This window comes from Petaurus breviceps, unplaced genomic scaffold (genome assembly GCF_028583685.1).
Source record: "Petaurus breviceps papuanus isolate PSGF00001 unplaced genomic scaffold, PetGlider_PUasm1.0 207, whole genome shotgun sequence".
NCBI classification, from domain to species: Eukaryota; Metazoa; Chordata; class Mammalia; order Diprotodontia; family Petauridae; genus Petaurus; species Petaurus breviceps.
The window spans coordinates 21,238,755-21,257,983 of NW_027185850.1; the positions used below are offsets into that span (position 1 = coordinate 21,238,755).

Genomic DNA, 19,229 nt, shown 5'->3' on the forward strand with positions numbered 1-19,229 from the left:
CAGGACCTATATGATCACAACTACAAAACACTCTTCACACAAATTAAGTCAGATCTAACTAATTGGAAAAATATCAATTGCTCATGGCTGGGTCGAGCTAATATAATAAAAATGACAATTTTACCTAAATTAAATTATATATTTAGTGCCATACCAATCAGTTTACCAAAAAACTACTTTATAGAGCTAGAAAAAATAGTAACAAAATTCATTTGGAAGAAAAAATGGTCCAGAATATCAAGGGAATTAATGAAAAGAAATGCTAGGGAAGGTGAACTAGCTACACCAGATTTCAATCTGTATTATAAAGCAGCCGTCATCAAAACTACTTGGTACTGGCTGACGAATAGAGGAGTGGATCAATGGAATAGATTAGGCACATGAGATTCAGAAGTCAACGACTATAGTAATCTACTGTTTGATAAATCCAAAGACCCCAGTTTTGGGGATAAGAACTCACTATTTGACAAAAACTGCTGGAAAAACTGGAATATAGTATGGCAGAAACTGGACATAGACCATTACCTAACACCATATACCAAAATCAAGTCTAAATGGGTGCATGATCTAGGTATAAAGGTTGATACTGTAAGCAGTCTCGGAAAACAAGGAATAGTTTACCTGTCAGATTTGTGGAGAGGGAAAGACTTTATGACTAAACAAGAATTTCACAGCTAAGACATCAAGCTGGGAAGACACACAAGGAAGGTACCTTGATGAACCCTGAAGCCCCTATGGAAATGGGAATCATCACCCTAATTTCTAGGACCTCTGCCTCAGGGCCAACCTCTTTGCTGGTCTATGACAATAAGATAGCTCACAGATGAATGGAGTATCAGATGACCAAGATCAGCCAGTGTTTGGATGAGACAAAGGAGACACAAGAGAACCCATGATGCCACTGAGACTTCCATCCATAGAGTCATGAGCAGGTCTGCCTCCTCCCCACCAGCACTTAGGCACATCACCCCCAGACCAGGCTCCCTGCCTATGTCCACTTGCCAGGCTTCCCCATCCTCAGCTGTCCCTGGCTCTCTCCACCAGCTATCTGCCAATTAGCAGCAGTAGTAATGAATTTATAGCCATGCTGCCTGGGGGATATGGAACACTGTGATCCCCAGCATTTTTCCCTCCCATCCATATGTATCCCCTCTACTAAATGTTTCCTTCCAAAAAACAAAAAATTTGCCCTCAGCCCCACCCTCCCACCAGACTGTGTGAGCAGAAGGCCTAAAATCAGAGCCAGCCTATGCCTTTGACACCCCTAGGCAGGAGGGCCTCTGCAGAATCCACCAAACTTATCCAAGACACCCTGGTGTTCATTTCTGGTCTGGGCAAAATGCATGACTAGTGTCAAGATGAAAGCATTCCTGCCCTTTTTATGCAGATCACTACCCAGAAACCCATGCTTGAGGTGACCAGACACCACAAACATTTTTTAAAAACTCAAACACTTCTCTGGGCCTCAGTTTCTCCTTCTGTCAAACAAAGAGATTGACTGAGATGATTTCTCAGGTCCCTTTTTGTTCTATGAGCCACCAATTCTTTTAGCCTATGCTATGGCTCAAACCAGGGGCCACCACAGAGGACCCTTTTTTCTAGTATTATGCACCTGACTGAAATGAATCAGATAAAGGTTGGCACTGGGGGTGAAAACCCTGAGAAAGAAGGAGAGGACAGAGGAAAAGCTGAGATTCACCAGTGTTCACTCATTCAGTGCTCCCATGGCAATTCATTCAATGGGTGTTCAAGACAATGACATCACTAGTGATGAGTCAATGGACAGACAACATTGTCATAAGTGTTTGAACAATGGGTGCTGAGCAGCCACGGTCATCATGGGGCTCAGTGAACGGGCACTAAGTCAGGGATGTCCCTGATGCTCCCTGGGTGCTCAGTCAAAGTTATCAGAGGCGTTCAGTTCATGGGCTCAGTGATTAGGCAAGAAGAGGTCACTGAAGGCTGCCATGAGCTCTGGGATCGGCTGTGGTCTCGGCTGATCCGTTAATGCCCTTCAGCCACTGTGGAAAAGGAGAAAGTACCTTCTGACAATGATTCTGATAGACCTAAGAAATGAGACACTTTCTACATGGTGCTGATGTCCCACCTTCCACAGTAACTCGGGCTGATTTTCTCTTTTTGTAAATTCTTTCTTTTTACATAGTAAGGGACTTTGGAGCTCGTTTCATTCGACTTTCATGTGAATGAGCATCTCTATCATGTATAGACAAGGGGTAGCCCATCATGATAGCATTGACTGGAGGCACTGAGCTGCTGGGGCTGCTACTAGCACTTTACTACTGCTACCATTGCTGCTACTGCTGCTATTGTTTCTGCTGCTACTGCTGCTACTATTGTTGCTGCTACTGTTGCTACTACTATTGCTACTATTGTTTCTGCTACTGATGCTATTACTATTGCTGTTGCTGCTGCTGCTACTGCTCTGACTACTACTACTTGCTGCTGCTCAGTCCTACTCTATGTGACCCTGGGGTTTTCTTAGCAAAGATGCTGGAGGGATTTGCCATTTTCTTCCCCAGTGTGGCCCCATTTTACAAATGAGGAACTGAGGCAAATAGGAGGTAAGTGACTTGCCCAGGGTCATATAGCTAGTGTCTGAGGCTGAACTTGAACTCAGTCTTCCTGACTCCAGGACCACACTAAGCACTGCACCACCTAGTTGCTGCTACTATCAGCTAACATTTATACCCACTATGCATCAGGTACTGTGCTAAGTGGTTTACAAACATTATCACCCCTGAGAAGTAGACCCTCTTACGATCTTCACTGGAGGTCAGCGTATCTAGTGTCTTCTAAACACCTGCTCTGAACGCCTTTGTACCTTCCCCATTGCAGGAAAATAAAGGTGTGTGTGACTGAGCCTGGTAATCCCGGAAGCCTGTCACAAGGTGCCCAGGAACCCTGCCAGGGAAAGCCTGTAAAATTACAAGGCCAGAGCTGGCCAAGGTTTACATTTCAAATCTCATGCCCTCATGACACAAACTCTCATGTTAACTTAGACTTCCAGATCAAACAATCCCAAATCTGTCCTTTTGGCAGATTGTACTTGCCAGACGCCTAGGCTTAAAGAGTTAGGAGGGGCCTGAGAACAGAGGGATGGCAGGGGTGGGAAGGACCTGAGAACAGAGGGATGTCAGAGCTAGAAGGGGCCTGAGAACAGAGAATGTTAGAGCTGGGAGGGACATTTAGAACACGGAGAGTCCACGCAGAGAAAGAATTTTATAACTAAAAGGCATCTCAGAACATCAGAAGTTAGAGCTGGGAGAGACTTGAGAACATGAAATGTTAGAACCATACAGGAACTTTGAACACAGAATGTCAGAGTTGGGAGAACTAGACCATACAATTCTAAAAGGTATTTTGGGGACATAGAGCCGTAGAATGAGAAAGGGTCTTATGAACTACTGTGTTCTCCCTTGTTCTCAGGCAGAAGGGAGGGGAGCTCTGAATGTGGAATGTTAGTGACAAAGGGATGGCAGAGCATCCTGTGTCAGAACTGGGAGGGCCCTTAAAGCCCAGAACCATAGAGCAGAGAGGGGCATTAGAGCTGAGAGTGTCTGAGCCAACTGGCAGACAGAAGAGAGGAGTCCTCTAGGAGACAGAAACAGAACTGAGAGTGGAAGGGCTCTTACTGGGTGGACTGTATTCCTCTGATCTGTGTGGTGTCAGGACAATCCTGTCCAGGTTCCAGGGAACACTCTGTGCGAAGACAAAGGCATCTTCTTCGATGTAGTCGACATGAGGTAGCCTCAGTGCCTGCCGAGAAGCCCAAGGAACTGATCAACCTTTTCTGGAAACATTTGTTTTGGCCCAAACCATCAAAAACCCCAGGTCTTCATTTTACTTCCTCTTTACTGAATGGCATAGTCCCAGAGCCTGTATAAGCCTGCCAGCTGACCCAATTGCTTTCAGAATCTTCTCTTAGGAAGTTTCTTGCTTATTCTCTGGAAAATGATCGAAAGGGCATTTTTGTAAGAAATCACAGACCATTGGTGCCGAGAGGGGCCTTAGGACAGGGAAGGTCAGAGGAGAAAGGAAGTTTAGAACATAGGATGTCAGAGCTAGGAGGGAGCTTAGAACAGGGAAGATCAGAGCTGGGAGGGAGCTTAGAACAAGGAATATTTCCTTAGGGCTCACTCTGGGCTAAACACTGAAAATGCAAAGAAAGGTGATAGCACAGTTCCTGGCCTGGAGGAGCTCATGATCTAATGGCAGGAACAACTGTGTGCCTAGAAGACTGCACAGGATCCATTGGAGACAATCTCAGAAGGAAGGCTCTGCTGAGGGGGAGGGTGGAGGTGGGTGGCTTCGAGATGAAGGTAAGATTTGTGCTGAGACTTGAAGGAAGCCAGGGAAGCCAGGAGGCAGAGATGAGGAGGGAGAGTGCTCTAGGCATGGCACAGCCAGAGAAAATGCCCAGAGGCTGGAGATGGTCAATATTCAGATGATTGTATAAGTGGAGTGAAGCATAAGAAGACTATAGAGGTTGTGAAGATCTTTACAATCCAAAGAATTTCTATCTGATCCCAGAGGTCATAGAAAGGCACTGGAGTTTGTGGAAAGGGCAGGGACATGATCTAAGCTGGACTTTAGGAAGATCCCTTTGGTGGCTGGTCTGAGGGGTGGGGGGGGAGTGGGGGTGGGGAGAGCCTGGAGGCAGGCAGAGCCACCAGCAGGTTACCAAGGGGGGGGGGGGGGGGGGCGGGGAATGAGTATTTGCCCCAGGGAGGAGAGAAGGAGGCATTTTGGAGACATGGTGCCAGGACAGAAACCTCAGGATTCAGCATCAGACTGAATGGGGAGGCAGGGAGGCAGGGAGGCAGAGGGCTAGAGAGAGGGAGGGGCTGAAGATGATGATAATGCTTGAACTTTGAACTTGGCTGCCTGGGAGGATGGTGGTACCCTCAATAGCAAGAGGGGAGTGTGGATGAGGGAGAAAAGGGAGTGGATTTAGTTTTGAACATGCTGAGTTTGAGATGGCCCGAGGGACATCTGGGGAGAAATGTCAGCTAGGCAGGGGGTGAGGAGAGCGTGGCTGTCAGGAGAAAGGGGAGGGCTGAAGGAAAGGTAAGAGCCAGGTCTGCAGAGGCTTAATACTCAATCACAACTGATTAAGATGGGGATAGGTTATTTTATGGGGTGCAAAAGGGCTGGGAGGTCTGAGGGCAAAGGTCCTTACTAATTGGGGAAATCAAGGTAGGCTTCCTGTAGGAGGCAGCATCTGAGCTGGGATTTAAAGGATGTATTGGAATTCACCTGGCAAATAAGGGGAGAGTGTTTCAGGAAAAGGAAAGAGCTGGAGCTAAGGTACAGAGACAGGGGAGTCCCGGGGGTGTTTGTGGGACAGCTGGGATGGCCCTTAAAGCAGTTGGTTGGAAGTATAGAGTATGAGGAAGGGTTACATGATGTATGAAGGGGAAGCTGAGCTGGAGCATCTGCAGAGAGACGACCATGAGAGCAGAGGATGCTGGGAAGTATGCTGGCCTGGGACTCAAAAGTCCTGGGTTCAAGCATCAACTCTGAGCCTCAGTCTCCACATATGTAAAATAACTGTAATAATACCTGGACCTCATATCTTCCAGGGTTATTGTGAAGAAAACACTATAAATTTTGAGGCACTAAAGAAATGTGGTTTCCTTTTATTATATTTGTCCCTGAATGCCGGGCAGGAAGAAATTCACCTCCTTGGGTCTCAGTGTAAAATAAGGGAATTGACTAGGTGACTGGTAAGATCCCTTTTTACTCTGACATCCCCTGTTCCAAGGCCCCTCCCAGCCCTGATATCCCTGTTCTAAGGCCCCACCTGTGGTATTCCATGTTCTAAGGTACCTCCCAGTTTTGACATTATCTGTCCCAACTCCTGAAAGTCTATCATCTTGGGAGAAAAACCAAAAATCTTTAGAGTAAAAGCAGCAGGCAGAGTCACCCTGGTGGAAAGGGGTGGCCCTCCCTGTGCACTGGCAGGCTGGGGTGAAGCCTCAGTGCTCACAGCCCCTGGGGGGAGGCCCCCAGGATCCTAGACCTGAAGAACTGCCTCCCCCACCCCTCCCCCCCAAGCCCTGGCTCAGAAGACCTGCCCTTTCCCAGAGAAGAAGCCTGATCCTATGTTACATCATCTTCAAGGAAGCTGCCCAGTAATGAGGGAAGCCAGAGGGGCCCCAAGACACGGCTTTAGTAACAGCTCTAGTGTCTCTGGTGCTTAATAGATGAAAATCATCACTTATTAAGTGCCTCCTGTGTGCTGGGATGGGGACATAGAGACAAGAAGCCAGAGCTCCTGCTCTCCTGGGGCAGACTACTGGCTGCAAGGGGAGATGATCCAAGATGCAGGCAGCTAAGGGGAATGCTTCATAACCTGAGGAGGGAGGAGCAGCTCCAGTTGAGGGCATCCAGGACAGCTTGGAGGAGAAGGCATCACCTGAGCTCAGCCCTCAAATCACTCAGCCATTCTCAGCAGCACAGGGGGAGGGCCGGAAGGGGGATGTTCTGGGCTGGGGGCCAGCCTATTCAGAAGGACAAGGCAGGAGGTAGAATGCCTCCTCTGGGAAACAGCTGGCATGGAAGGAGATGCAAGGAAAGTGAACTAGCCCGCTGGCACAGAGAAGGCGCTTAAATGTCAATGGATTATTTATATTTGTGTATGTCATTTCTGTTTAGAGAGTGAATGCTCCCCGATGGCAGGGACTGTTTAGATTTTGGCTTTGTAGCCTCACCACCTGGAGCAGTATCTGGCACACAGTAGATGTCAAGCTAGTGTGGAAAGGGGGGGAGTCAGGGAGGTTGGGTAGATCTTATCTCTACAAGAGAAGGAGGGAGAAAGTGGATGGATGGATGGATGGATGGATGGATGGATGGAAGGAGATAAGAGAGACAGAGCATGAGAAAGAGAGTGGGGGGAGGGAGGGAGAGAGAGAGAGAGAGAGAGAGAGAGAGAGAGAGAGAGAGAGAGAGAGAAACAGAGTCACCCATTCCTGTGCTAAGTGCTGCAAATACAAATAAAAGAAAGACTTTCCCTTCCTTTAAAGAGATCACATTCCAGTAAGGGAAGACAAGATATAAAGAGAACTGGAAGCAAGCATCAGTGGTAGGATTTGAACTCAAGTCCTCAGGCTCCACATTTCAGAGTTCTTCTCACTCTCCTCTGCTACTTTCTGCATAATCACTTGCTGATTGAGGTAGTGCAAGGATTATTGTTCCCATTTAAGAGATAAGGAAACTGAGGCTCAGAGAAGCTATCTCCTTGCCCACTTGCCAGGGTTCCTCCAAACCCACCCTAGGGGCTTTTCCTCCCCCCACTTCCGCTGCTTCTCTTTGGTAATCCAGCCCTTCCGCCGTAGTAAAAGCTCCCTCCCTGTGGGCTCCCTCCCTTGGAAGGCTGAAGGACTGGGGCTGGGGAGGACATCTACAAGCCTCACCAGATCCAGCACATCACTGCTCATCTTCACCAGGAAGCCAGGGAAGAGGTCTTGGAAAACATGAAGGATCTTGGTGAGGTAGCCGTGCTTGGCAGCCCGAGCCTGGAGACGGCGGATGGTGCGCTCTGTCTGCGATTGGTGAGTTTCTTCTTTCAGCACCACCAGGTAGTTACCAGGATGCCTCCAGGCATGCTACATCCCGACACAAAAAGGCACACAGCAGTTGACAAATAAAGTCATTTGATCCTCACAACCCCAGCAGGCAGGTGCTATTATTATCCTTGTCTTTCCCCATTGAGGAAACTGAGGTAAACACGGGTTAAGTGACTTGTCCAAGGTCACACAGCTAGTTTAGTGTCTGAAGCAAGATTTTAAATCAGGTCTTCCAACTCCAGGCACAGCACTCTATCCACTTCACCAACTAGCTGCCGCTAATGACTCTACTTCAGGACCCAAAGGCAGATTAGAAAAGTTCCTGCCTTCAAGGAGCTTAAGCACTAATGGAAGGGGTACAGCATGTGCTTGCTCATTGGAGAAGGACGAGGGCCAGCCCCTCTCAGCATCCCCGACATGTGCATACCTAGCAGGCAGAGCTGATGCCTTCAGGTGCTAACATTTTGGGTGCTAAGGTCCCTCCCAGGGCTAGCATGCTTGTTCCGACCCTCATTTCCAGCTCCGACATTCAAGGTTCTAAGGTGGCCACCCTGGATCACACCTTTGGCACCTTACCCTGGATGGCTCCAGCCCTCTTTTACCCCCCTCCTCAGAACACCACACGCACACACACACACACACACACACACACCACGTACACACACACATACACACACACACTCACCATATACCAACTTTTCACAAGAATAAATCAACAAGCATTTACCAAGTACCATCTAAGCTTGGGGCTTTGTGCCAGGTGCCAGAGACACAAAGACAAATGTGAAATGGTCCTGCTTTCAGGGAATTTACACTCAATTGGGACAAAGAATGAGTATACATGCATATACACATGTACAATATACACACATATACATGTACTTATATACACACACATACATATATGTATAAACACATACAGATACACAGCTGGGTGGTGCAATGCACAGAGCACCAGACTCCGAATCAGGAAGACTCCTCTTCCTGAGCTGAAATCTGGCCTCAGAAACCTACTAGCTGTGTGACCCTGTCTAAGTCACTTAGCCCTCCTTGCCTCAGTTTCCTCTTTTGTAAGATGAGCTAAAGAAGAAAATGGCAAACTATCCCCAATATCTTTGCCAAGAAAACCCCAAATGGGGTTGCAAAGAGTCGGACATGACTGAAAACTTACTGAATAACAACATGCATGCATGTATACACACATACATAGACATATATGTGTGTATCTGCACACACATAATAATTACAAAGTAATGGGAGTAGGCACTACCCACAGGGAGAGGGGGACCAGGGAAGGTCCTCCCCTCCCCCAAGCCCCAAACCTTTGCCATCCCCTGCCTCCCCACCAGGGACCCAACCAAGGCCCAGATGAGGGGTTAGCAAGGTTGGTTACCACCCAGAATGTACCAGAGAGAGAAACACAGGGAAGAGGTCTCCAAAGGGGACTCTTTTTTTGAGTTTCCTATTTATCTTTATTAAGTCAAATGAAAAAAGATCTTTTCATTTAGGAAGCATACAAAAATCAAGATATGATGCCATTATATCCATATAGCAGATCCGTAAGCAAACAAAGGATGATTTTGGACTTTTTTTTTTACCTAACCATATTTCAATCTATTTGAGAAATCATTCCATTTGTTCAGGTTGCTGCAGCAGCAAATTCTGTGTCTCACATCTGCTCTAAAGCCTATTTGAATTGGATCATTTTATCATATAGTTTTCTCAGATACTCAGTTTCCTTGAAAAAAAAAAAAACCCGCTCTCCATTTTACAATTAGATAGAAGGAATCCCTAGTACTTCTATCTAGTCGCCATTGCCAAGGAAATCAGTTTCTTGGCATCTGTCCACTCCAGAGTTCACTAGTCGGTCTTTCTTAAGCTTTCAAAATATGAAATTCGAGAAAGGCAAGGCCCAAGATGTGTAAATAAAAGCCAGGTTTTCTGTCCACACCTACAATCTGCTTTTTTTTTTCTATATGTAGCACAAAGGAACTGTTGGTTTTCTCCATTTCCTGAAAGAAAAACTCTGTTTTATTGGATTTAAGAATTGTATTAACAATTTGACTGAAGTTTTTTATTTTATTTATGTTAGCTTGGCCAAATCCCAGCTTGAAAGAATGGTGTGATTCATTAGGCAGGGAATATACTGTAGCACTCATATAAAATGCGTATTTCCATCTAGGGTCCCATGGCTCATCGTCTGCAACAACGTCTTAGTGAAATTCAATCTTTCTGTTTTCCATTGCCTAATCTCTGAAAGGGGCCAACAGCAGATAGCACTTCTATAGAGTCATAGGAGGATGAAGATAAAGATTCTCTGAAGAAGCCTGGCTCTTGCACTGTCTAAAGGGCATTCATGGTAAAAAGACATTCCCTAGTGTTTGTACTTATATTCACTATGCAGGCCAATTTAAAGAAAAAAGGTCAGTGGAACTGGGATCTTTCTTCAGGAAGATGAATTTAAGATGCTTTGGGAGAGAATGAAGAATACTTTCTAATAGGTTGTGGGTATTTGAGAAAACATAGTCTATGATCAGAAATGCGTGGATAAACTGCATAGTTAAAACTTTGGAAAACAGCAGATTCTGAGGAAGTCTTGATAGTAGACAGAAATTTTCTTACTCTGGTTTGCAAAATTGCAAGACATTTTTGCAAAGAAGGGAAAGGGAATCAAAATAGATGAATTCTGTTTTATTGGTAATATTCTTGGTACTCAAGGAACTCTCTGAGATCTTGGCTGGTTACTTTGAAGCTGAATATGTCACAAAGTAGATGGTGATTAATTAACAAGACTATATGAAGTCTGGGGACTTGGTTTCCTCATAAAAATCTCTGCTAAAAAACACCATCAAAAAGATCTGGTTCTAAAATGCTGGCAGAACCTTATAAGCAGAACAACTTTAATTTTTTCCCCACTTAACAGTATTTAATTTTTTCCAATTCCATGTAAAGATTGTTTTCAACATTCATTTTTGTAAGATTTTGACTTCCACATTTTTCTCCCTCCTACCCCCCCAAAGACAAAGGTTATACATGTACAATCATGTCAAGCATATTTCTACATTACTCAGAAGGACATTTGTTATCCAAGCACATGTTCACGTGCCAGAAATACTCTCTTTCTCCCCAGCAGGGAGGGATTGCTCTTAAATCAAGCCACATGTCTTCCAGCAGGGGCTCCAAGCTTCCAGTAGACAGGAAGTTATTTTTCAATTTTCCAGAGAAAGAAGGTGGGGGTGCAACTTTCAAACCAGCATGTCCAGATGTTCATTCCTTGCACTGAGCACAGACCTTCACCCTCACCTCTTTCACAGATGAGATGGGAAGAGACTTGCCCTCCAAGGAAAAACACCAATTAGTGGGTCTTTCCTGGAATCACAGAATTTGGGGAATTGGCAGAGAGTCCCGTAGTCCCACCTATGAATCCTTGCTATATCATTTCCCAAGCTGCCTCTCCTCTCTCAGACACAGGGGTTGGGGCTTGGGCTGAACGAGATGAAGCCCTGAGACTGGGAGGGAAGGAGCCCTGCACGGGAAAGCCCACACCCTTAGTCCCTGGGGAACTTTGAAAACCTCCCTGTGCATCCTCCCTCTGGCTCTGTGTCCTTAATCTGCTATAAGAGGTTTCAGGATCGATCTTGTAAAATACTTTCCAGCTTACGTTACATCTCCAGTTCTGGGGGCAGCTCTAACCTTCAGTGGTCTCTATTCTCACACTCACAGTTAGCTAGGATTGATTTTAGATCTGAAAAAAGGCCTTAAAAACTATGGGGTCCAGCCCTTTCACTTTACTGATGAGGAAACTCCGGTGTAAAGGATAGCTCTTGGACTTGGACTTACTGCCTCAGTCACTGACTTGGTGACTCTAGACTTAGCCTCGATTTCCCCATTTGTAAAATAGTGATAATATTAGTATCCACCTCCCAGGGTGGTTGCAGACGAGATGATCTGGGTAAAGTGTGATGTAAGAATGATTTATCAAGTGATTTACACAGTGGGGGCTACAAAGTATCTTAGATAAGATTTGGATTCAGGTCTTGGCTACAAAGTATCTGAGGTAAAATTTGAATCCAGGTCTTCCTGACATCAAGCCCAGGTCCCTTCAGTTTTAACAGTCTGTTCTATATCCTTAAGTTTGATGTTCTAAGCTCCCCTCCATCTCTGACATTCGCCGTTCTAAGCTCCCCTTCACCTCTGACATTCTGTTCTAAGCTCCCTTCCACCCCTGACATTCTATTCTAAACTCCCCTCCACTTCTGACATTCCCCGTTCTAACCTCCCCGCCACCCCTCGCATTCACCGTTCTAAGCTCCCAGTCAGCTATGACATTCTCCGATCTTCACTCTGGCACGCCGTTCTCTGCATTCTAGCGTGCTAACTAAGCTCTAGGGGGTCCGTGAGCTCTAGCCTTTCGCTGAGCGTCGGTTGTCAGTGCCTGGGGGCCCTCTGCCGTCCTGCCCGATACCTGTCTTGGGCCCAATCTCAGTTCCCTCATACTGCCCGCGCGCCTACCTTGTTGCTGCGGTAGAAGGCTGCCGATGCCACCTGCTTGACAAAGTCGGTCTGATTGTCCTCCTCGGAGTGGAAGGCTAGCGCTAGCAGATCGTAGTCCCCTTCGTCGTCCTCCTGCGCGCAGACCGAACCAGGCCCTGGGAGCAGCAGCAGCAGAGGCAGCCCCAGCCCCAGCAGGAGCCAGGCGACACTCAGAGTGCAGGCGCCCATGCTTCTAGCGGCGTCTCCAGTCTGGGAGCTCGGGAGGCGAGGGCCGGGCTGGGTGTGGGTTCAGCGGCGGTGGCGCAGGGGAAGGTGGCAGCACCGTGCCCAGACTGCGCCCTGGGGAGGCGAAGGCTGTGGGCTCAGAGCCCAGGGGCGCACGCGGCTCAGCCCCAAGCCTAAGTCAGAGGGTCTGAAGCCAAGGACTGGAGCTGCAGGGCTAGGGTCGGGCGCGAGTTGGGAGCCCTCCTGGACAGCGGAGGAGGGGCTCGCGGGACTTGGAAGGCTTCGGGGCAGGGATGACTACGAGGTCGCCTGGCAGTTCCGCACGGAGCGCTCAGGGAGCCCCTTCCTCGAGGACCCTCCCTCCTTCCCTTTCCCTCCCCTCCCCTCCCCCACGCCAGCCCCTAGGGTGCGGGTGCTAGCTCTGGCTAGGGAGCTGGGGAAGCTACGGGGCTGGGACCTTCCCGATCGCTTTATGCGAGACTTCTGCGCTCCTGGGTTGCGCTCTGGTTCGCTCTGCCGCGCTCCGAAAGCTTTCCCTAAATGCTGCGGGGCGTGGACTGTGACGCCCAGGGCGCGGGGAGATCACGCCACCGAGATCCCATCGGACGATCTTCTCAGATTAAACATTAACGGGGCGGGGGAGGGGGGTCCCCCCTCCATTCGGGGAGGTCCCTGCCTCTTTTCCCCTTGTCGGGTCACATTACCGCACTGCAAAGAAGCAAGGAAGGTGGGGAGAGTGGCCCCCTAAAGGGGGTCACACCCTTTCTCCCCACTCCCTCTGCTCCCAAGAAAAGGGACTAAGAGTTAGTCCCCCTGGGGTGGGCGCACCGGATCCCGGGTGCAGACGCATTGCAGGAGAAGCGGGAAGATGAAGGCAGAGGAAGGGAAGGCGAAGGCAGAGGAGGGGAAGGTGCTGCCAGGGGCAGAGTGTGGGATGGGGGTGAGGGGGAAGGGGAGGACTAGGGTTAGGGGGAAGACTCCGTATGGAACCTGGAGCTCAGCCTTAGAATTAGGAGCAGCCCCGTTTCCTGTCCCAAATGGGCTAAGGTGGGAGGAGGGGAGAGTGGGAGGAGATGGTGTGAACTCATGTTAGAGATCCAGGGCGGGCCTCCGGCCCCAGGACGCAAACTGAAAGCGCCCGGGTCTCCCAGATCGGGGGGCTGAGGATCATGTCGAGCCCCGGCTCTGCGGCCCACCTGCCGAGCTGCCTCAGAAGTTGCCTAGCATGCTCTTGGAGACGGAACTGGGCTTGGCTGCCTCCAAGGGTCCTTCCAGCCCAGGGGCACGAATTTAAAGGCTGTCAAGCCCTGTTAAAAGCTTTCCTAATAACTCACATTCACATAACACCTATTATGTGCCAGGAATTGTGCTAAGCCCTTTACAAAGATCTTATTTGGTACAACAGACCTGAGAAGCAGGTGCTATTATTATATCCAATTTTACAGGTGAGGAAACTGAGGCACACAGATTTTAAGGGACTTGCCCACATTCACACAGCCCATAAGTGTCTGAGGCAGGATTTGAACTCTCTTTCTAACTCCAGGCCCACTGCTCTGTCCACGGGCTACCTAGCAGCCTAAGTTCTACGTCCCAAGGTCTATTAACAGGATGTTCCTGAGCCACTCTCTAACCTGAAAATGAGGAAGCAGTAGGTCAGAGTCGGTGTTGGTAATCAAGCAGCCTCTAATTAATTAGCTTCATTATGAGGAAGAGATTCCCAAATCTCAAAGGAATTCTCCTTATCGGCATCCCACCTGGCTGAAGTGAGGACAGAGATTATATGTGTCAATCACAAGTGGGAAGGTGGATTGGAAAGAAATCATTCCCAGGGCCAGAGGGTTTCCTGACAACAACCCACAAGTGGAAGCCAATACAAGAGCTCTGGGGTCCTGTGGGAGCACTCCAGCCCTTGGGGGCTGTCTCTGGACCAGGGTTCTGTGACAGGAACAGGTTCTACAGTCTTTGACTGGCTTCCCTTCAGGTAGGCAGGGAGAAGATGTGAGCCTTGACAAGGTTTCACTGATCAGTTCAAGCTGCACTGTGAGTCTCACAAACTGGAAAAGGCAATTCTGAAAAATCAGACCTATTATATATAAATTACATGTATCATATCAATCATCATGAACATCAGATTTCCCTCCACAGGCCCCTCCTAGCTCAGAGCTTCTTTATTCTAACATTTTGTGTTCTAAGGCCCCTCCCAGCCCTGACATTTCATGTTTAGAATATGAGAGACGGGAAGAGCCCTTAGAGGTCACCCAGCCCAGCCTCTAAGAAATATGCATGAAGATGTCGCCCCAGGGACTGTATGGTTCAGGTATGGATTGGCCTGTGTACTCCCAAGGGCTCTTACAACCCTTTAATCATTCTGTGATTATGATTCTGTAATAAGTGGTCACAGTATAGCTAGGCAGGGTGCTACAGTGGGGCAAAGAGAACAGGATTTGGAGTCTGAGGATTTGACTTCAAATCCCAGTTCCGATGAGTGACCTTGGACAAATGACCTTGGTCATGTGATCCCTCTGGGCTTCAAGTCCTTCTCTGTGAAATGATAGAGTTGGATTAGATCAGGCATTCTTACCCAGGAACCCACAAACCCTCAAAGCAATGGAACATCGGGGAGGCGGCGAACTGGCCTTGGAGTCAGGACAACCTGAGTTCAAATCTGTCCCCATACACTTAACACTTACTAGCTGTTCGACCTTGGGCAAGTCACTTAACCCCAATTTCCCTGCCTCCCTCCAAAAAGAGAGAGAGAGAGATGGAACACCTCTAAGTCAAGGAGACTATGGATAGATTCCAGGAAGGTTTGCAAATGTGAATGGGGAAAAAACTGACATTCTGATTTTCACTAAGTTCTGACTGAAATTATGACTTTTCAATGAGTGTACTCATTTTAGTACTTGGCTGAACCTGTATGTGGAAGTCAATCAGCCAGTCAGTCAACAAATCTATTAATCACATACCAAACACTATGCTAAGGAGATGGGGTATCCAAGGAAAGGCATGTCCATGGTCCCTCCCTCAAGAAGCTCACAGTCTAATGGGAGAGACAAGATGCAAACATCTATACACAAACAAGATACAGACAGAGTGGATGGAAGGCGTTCCTAGAGGGAAGGCACTAGCAGCCTGGGTAGTGGTGGTGGGGATTGAGAAAGGCTTCTTACCAAGGTAGGATTTAAGCTGAGACTTGAAAGAAACCAGGGAAGCCAAGAGGGAGGTGAGGAGAGGAGGAGCAAGAAATTCCAGGTAGGGGGCCTTGTCTGAGGATTAGCAAGGAGGATAGTGTCACTTGGATGGGAGGAAAGTGTGAAAAGACTGGAAGGGAGGAAGGGCCAGGCTATACAAGGATTTAAAAGCCAAACAGAGGATTTTATGTCTGATCTGGAGATAGTAGGGAGCCACTGGAGTTTATTGAGCAGGGGAGTAATGTGGCCTGACCTTTGATTTAGGAAGATCACTTTGACAGCTGAGTGGGAGATAGGCTGAAGTGGGATGAGACAAAGCAAGGGGACTCACCAGCAGCCTACTGCATGAGTCCAGTTGGGAAGTGTAGAGGACCTGCCCCAGGGGGGTGGAAGAGGGCATAGCCAAGAGATGTGATGAAGGTAGAATGGATGGATTGGAAGGAGCTGAGGATGCCACTGCCATGTGAGCCCGATTAGGGGGAGATAATGGATCCGGTTTAGGTAGAATTGACAGGGCCCACTCAGAGATGAAAATCTTCTCTGGTCTTTCCCTTACCCATGAGGCTCAAATGCTGGTCTCTCTCCCTCCTCTGCATTATCTCAGCACTTTTTAACTCCCCTTATTATATTAATAACTTGCAATTATATAGAACCCTAATTATGCCCATTATCTCATCTAATCCTCCCAACCATCTTGAAAAGTAAGTAGAGTAAGTACTATTATGCCCAATTTATAGAGGAGGAAACTGAGGCACAGGGAGAGGAAGTGGCTTGCCCAGCCATGTGTCTAGAAAGTTGTGGAGTCAGAAGTTGGAAGCTCCCTTTCAGCATACCCTGTCTGTTTGAGCATTTACATTCTGCCTCCTCCCTCTCAGCATACAGAATGGGTCAGCGCAGAAGCCCTGGATTTGGAGCCAGAGGGCATGGATCGAGGTCTTAGATCCTTTGTGTGCTTGGGTAAGAGGCTTCTCTGGACTTCGATCAATTCCCACAATAAGAGGGGTTGGACTAGCTGACCCCTGAGATCCCTTCCAGGTCTAAATCGATGATGATCGTTTACCTCCCTGGACCTCAGTTTCCTCATCTGTAGGAGGATAGTGTTGGATTAGATGTTAAGGTCCCTTCTAGCTCCAAAGCTATCATTCTGCATTCCTATGTCTTATCACCACTCAGGTTCCAGGCCCTTTGATAGCACAGACTATGGCTTGTTCACAGAGTCATAGAATATTTTTGCCAAAAATGGTTTAATCCAGGGAGTCCTAACCTGGGTTCCAGGACCCCAGAGGAGTCTGGGTAGATTGTATGGAATCCATTAACTTGAACAGGAAAAAATATTACTTTGAACTATAGACTTTCCTTTAGTTATTTTATTTCTTTTCTCCCCAAAACTTCAGTTACTTTAAAACCTGATTCTGACAAAGGGAGTCCCTGAGCTTCAGCTAAAGGAGGCCAGGATATACAAGGAACCTGGATCCAATCCAACCTGCTGCACGCCCTTGGGCTTTGCACATGAGGAAATGGGATGAGGGAGGTTTGTGACCTGCCTAAGGTCACACACACAGCTAGGAATTATAAAGATAATTTTAAGTATGGGCCCTTTGAAACTCGAGACGCTCATTCCAGTCATTGAAGACTGGAGCTCCAGGCCAGGTGTTTTAGTTAGATGGAAAGAATTCTAGGAGGGGAATCCCAGGACTTGACTTCCTTCTCATCCCTGCTCTTCTCCCTACCCATGAGACCTTTGGTAGCTACTTCTCTGTGCCAGTCTCCTCAGCTGTGGAATGAAGGGATTAGTCTAGATGACCTCTCCCTTCCAGATCTCACATTCTTTATTCTTCCATCCCTCCCAACTCTCACTGGAGGCAGTGTTTTTCAAGGACCAAGGTTCAAATCCCACCTTGGACATAAACCAACTGTTTGACCTTGGACAGATCTCTCAATCTCTGTGAGCCTCTGTAAGCTTCTGTAAGATGGGGGAGGTTGGACTAGAGTGGATCTGTGTGATGTGGGGTAAGTCACAACCTCCCTAAGCCTTGGTTCATCTGTAACATAGGAGAGTTGGACTAGGTAGCCCAGACAGTTCCTTCTAGGTCTGTATCATCAATCCCATGACATTCGGATTCTAGCTGCATAAGCTTATCTCTGATTGCAGAGGATCAGAGCTACAGAGGTGGTAACAGGCAGGCATCAGGCTGAATGTGGCTTAGAGTCTATGCCATCCCCTGAGGGTTTGTGTGTCCTTAGATATCTGATCTCAGCTTCATTTCTTCAGATTTGATTCTTTTTTTTTTGAAGGGGGGAGGGCAGGGTAATTGGATTTAAGTGACTTGCCCAAGGTCACATAGCTAGTAAGTGTCAAGTGTCTGAGGCCGGATTTGAACTCAGGTCCTCCTGACTCCAGGAACAGTGCTCTATTCACTGTGCCACCTAGCTGCCCCAAGATTTGATTCTTTACACAAAGAGTAAGTGAAAGAATCGGGGGTGTTTAGTCTGAAGATGAGAGGGTTCAAGGGGAACATCTGAAAGGCTCTCTTGTGAAGCAGAAAGGAGACTGGTTATGTTCTGCTCCAGAGGGCAGGGGTACAAGAGCTGTGTGACCCTCACTTCTCTCAGGATCAGTCAGATGAAGCCTCAGTTTCCTCACCTGCAAAATGGAAGTAAGAGCACCTGCCTCCCAGGAATATCTTCAGAACCAAATGAAATAACGTGTAAAGCTCTTTGCCAACCTTAAAGTGCTATTGGAGGGGTAACTATTGCTTTTCCAACCCATGATGCTGATTCTTCAATCCTACCACATAAAGTTCTTTGCTGAATGGAATGCAACCACGTGTCCATGATGCAGTGTGGGCTAATGGGTAGAGAGAGCTGGCCTCAGAGTCAAAAAGGCTTGTATTTAATTCCTGACATTGATGCCCACTAGCTGAGTGATCCTGGGCAAGTCACTTCACTGCTGCAACTGGCATGGTTCCCTCCTCTTCAACTTTATTTCAGATGAAAAATCAGGAGTATAATCTCCCCAGTCAGGTAAGTTCCTCACATTTAGGCAAAGGTTGGACTCTCTGCTTTGACTTACAGTTGTATCTCTAAACATTTTGATTTCCACCCGTTATACTCTTAAAGACGTTTGAGGATGCCCCAAACAGCTTTTGTTTATTATTAGAAGTTGGGAGATCTTTGTATTATTATGCAAACAGTTTTAACTTCGTGGATCCCCTGAAAGGGTCCTGGGGATTCCAAAGGTCCCTGGGTCACATTTTGAGAACTGTTAATCCCTGGCTCTTTGTGGCTGAGGCAAAAACATTTAGGTAGCAAGGCAACCAAGGTTATTACAGAATTTGTGGGTAGCTGAGCTTTGGGAGGGGAAGTGTGGGGGGAGAGAACTAACCATTTTGGGGGCTTCACTCAGTTCTTGAATATAGTACCGCCGGTGGCATTAGCCTGATCATCTTCTCCAAGATGCTTGTAGGGCTGCTGGCTTTCCTAGATATTCCCCTTCTTACCCCTTCTCTTTCTCCTTTCTTTGATTGCCCCACACCTCTGCTTGGCCCACCTTATTTTCTAGTCTACTTCTTGAGTCTCTAGTCTATCCAGTCTAAAGTAATATATACAAATGCCTTATTGGAACCTCAGGGTTGTTTTAATTTGTATTTCTCTGATCAATAGTGCTTTAGGATACTTTTTCATGGCTGTAGATAGTTTTGATTTCTTCTTTTGAAAACTGCCTGTTTAT

General features: G+C 47.5%; 1 protein-coding gene across 2 annotated transcripts in view; it reads right to left on the reverse strand.

Annotated features, from left to right (window-relative positions):
* LOC138164942 (proprotein convertase subtilisin/kexin type 9-like) overlaps window positions 1-13,218 on the reverse strand; it is a 31,096-nt gene extending 17,878 nt beyond the window's left edge. For both annotated transcript variants that reach the window (XR_011169237.1, XM_069092924.1), the window contains exons 1-3: window positions 12,102-13,218; window positions 7,437-7,628; window positions 3,654-3,777 (exon numbers count right to left, since the gene is read on the reverse strand). Coding sequence is in view for 1 of the 2 variants with exons in the window: in XM_069092924.1 (XP_068949025.1) it covers window positions 3,654-3,777; window positions 7,437-7,628; window positions 12,102-12,311 (526 nt within the window). In the remaining variant the exon portion in view is untranslated. The remainder of the gene's footprint in view (window positions 1-3,653; window positions 3,778-7,436; window positions 7,629-12,101) is intronic.
* Window positions 13,219-19,229: the final 6,011 nt, after the last annotated feature.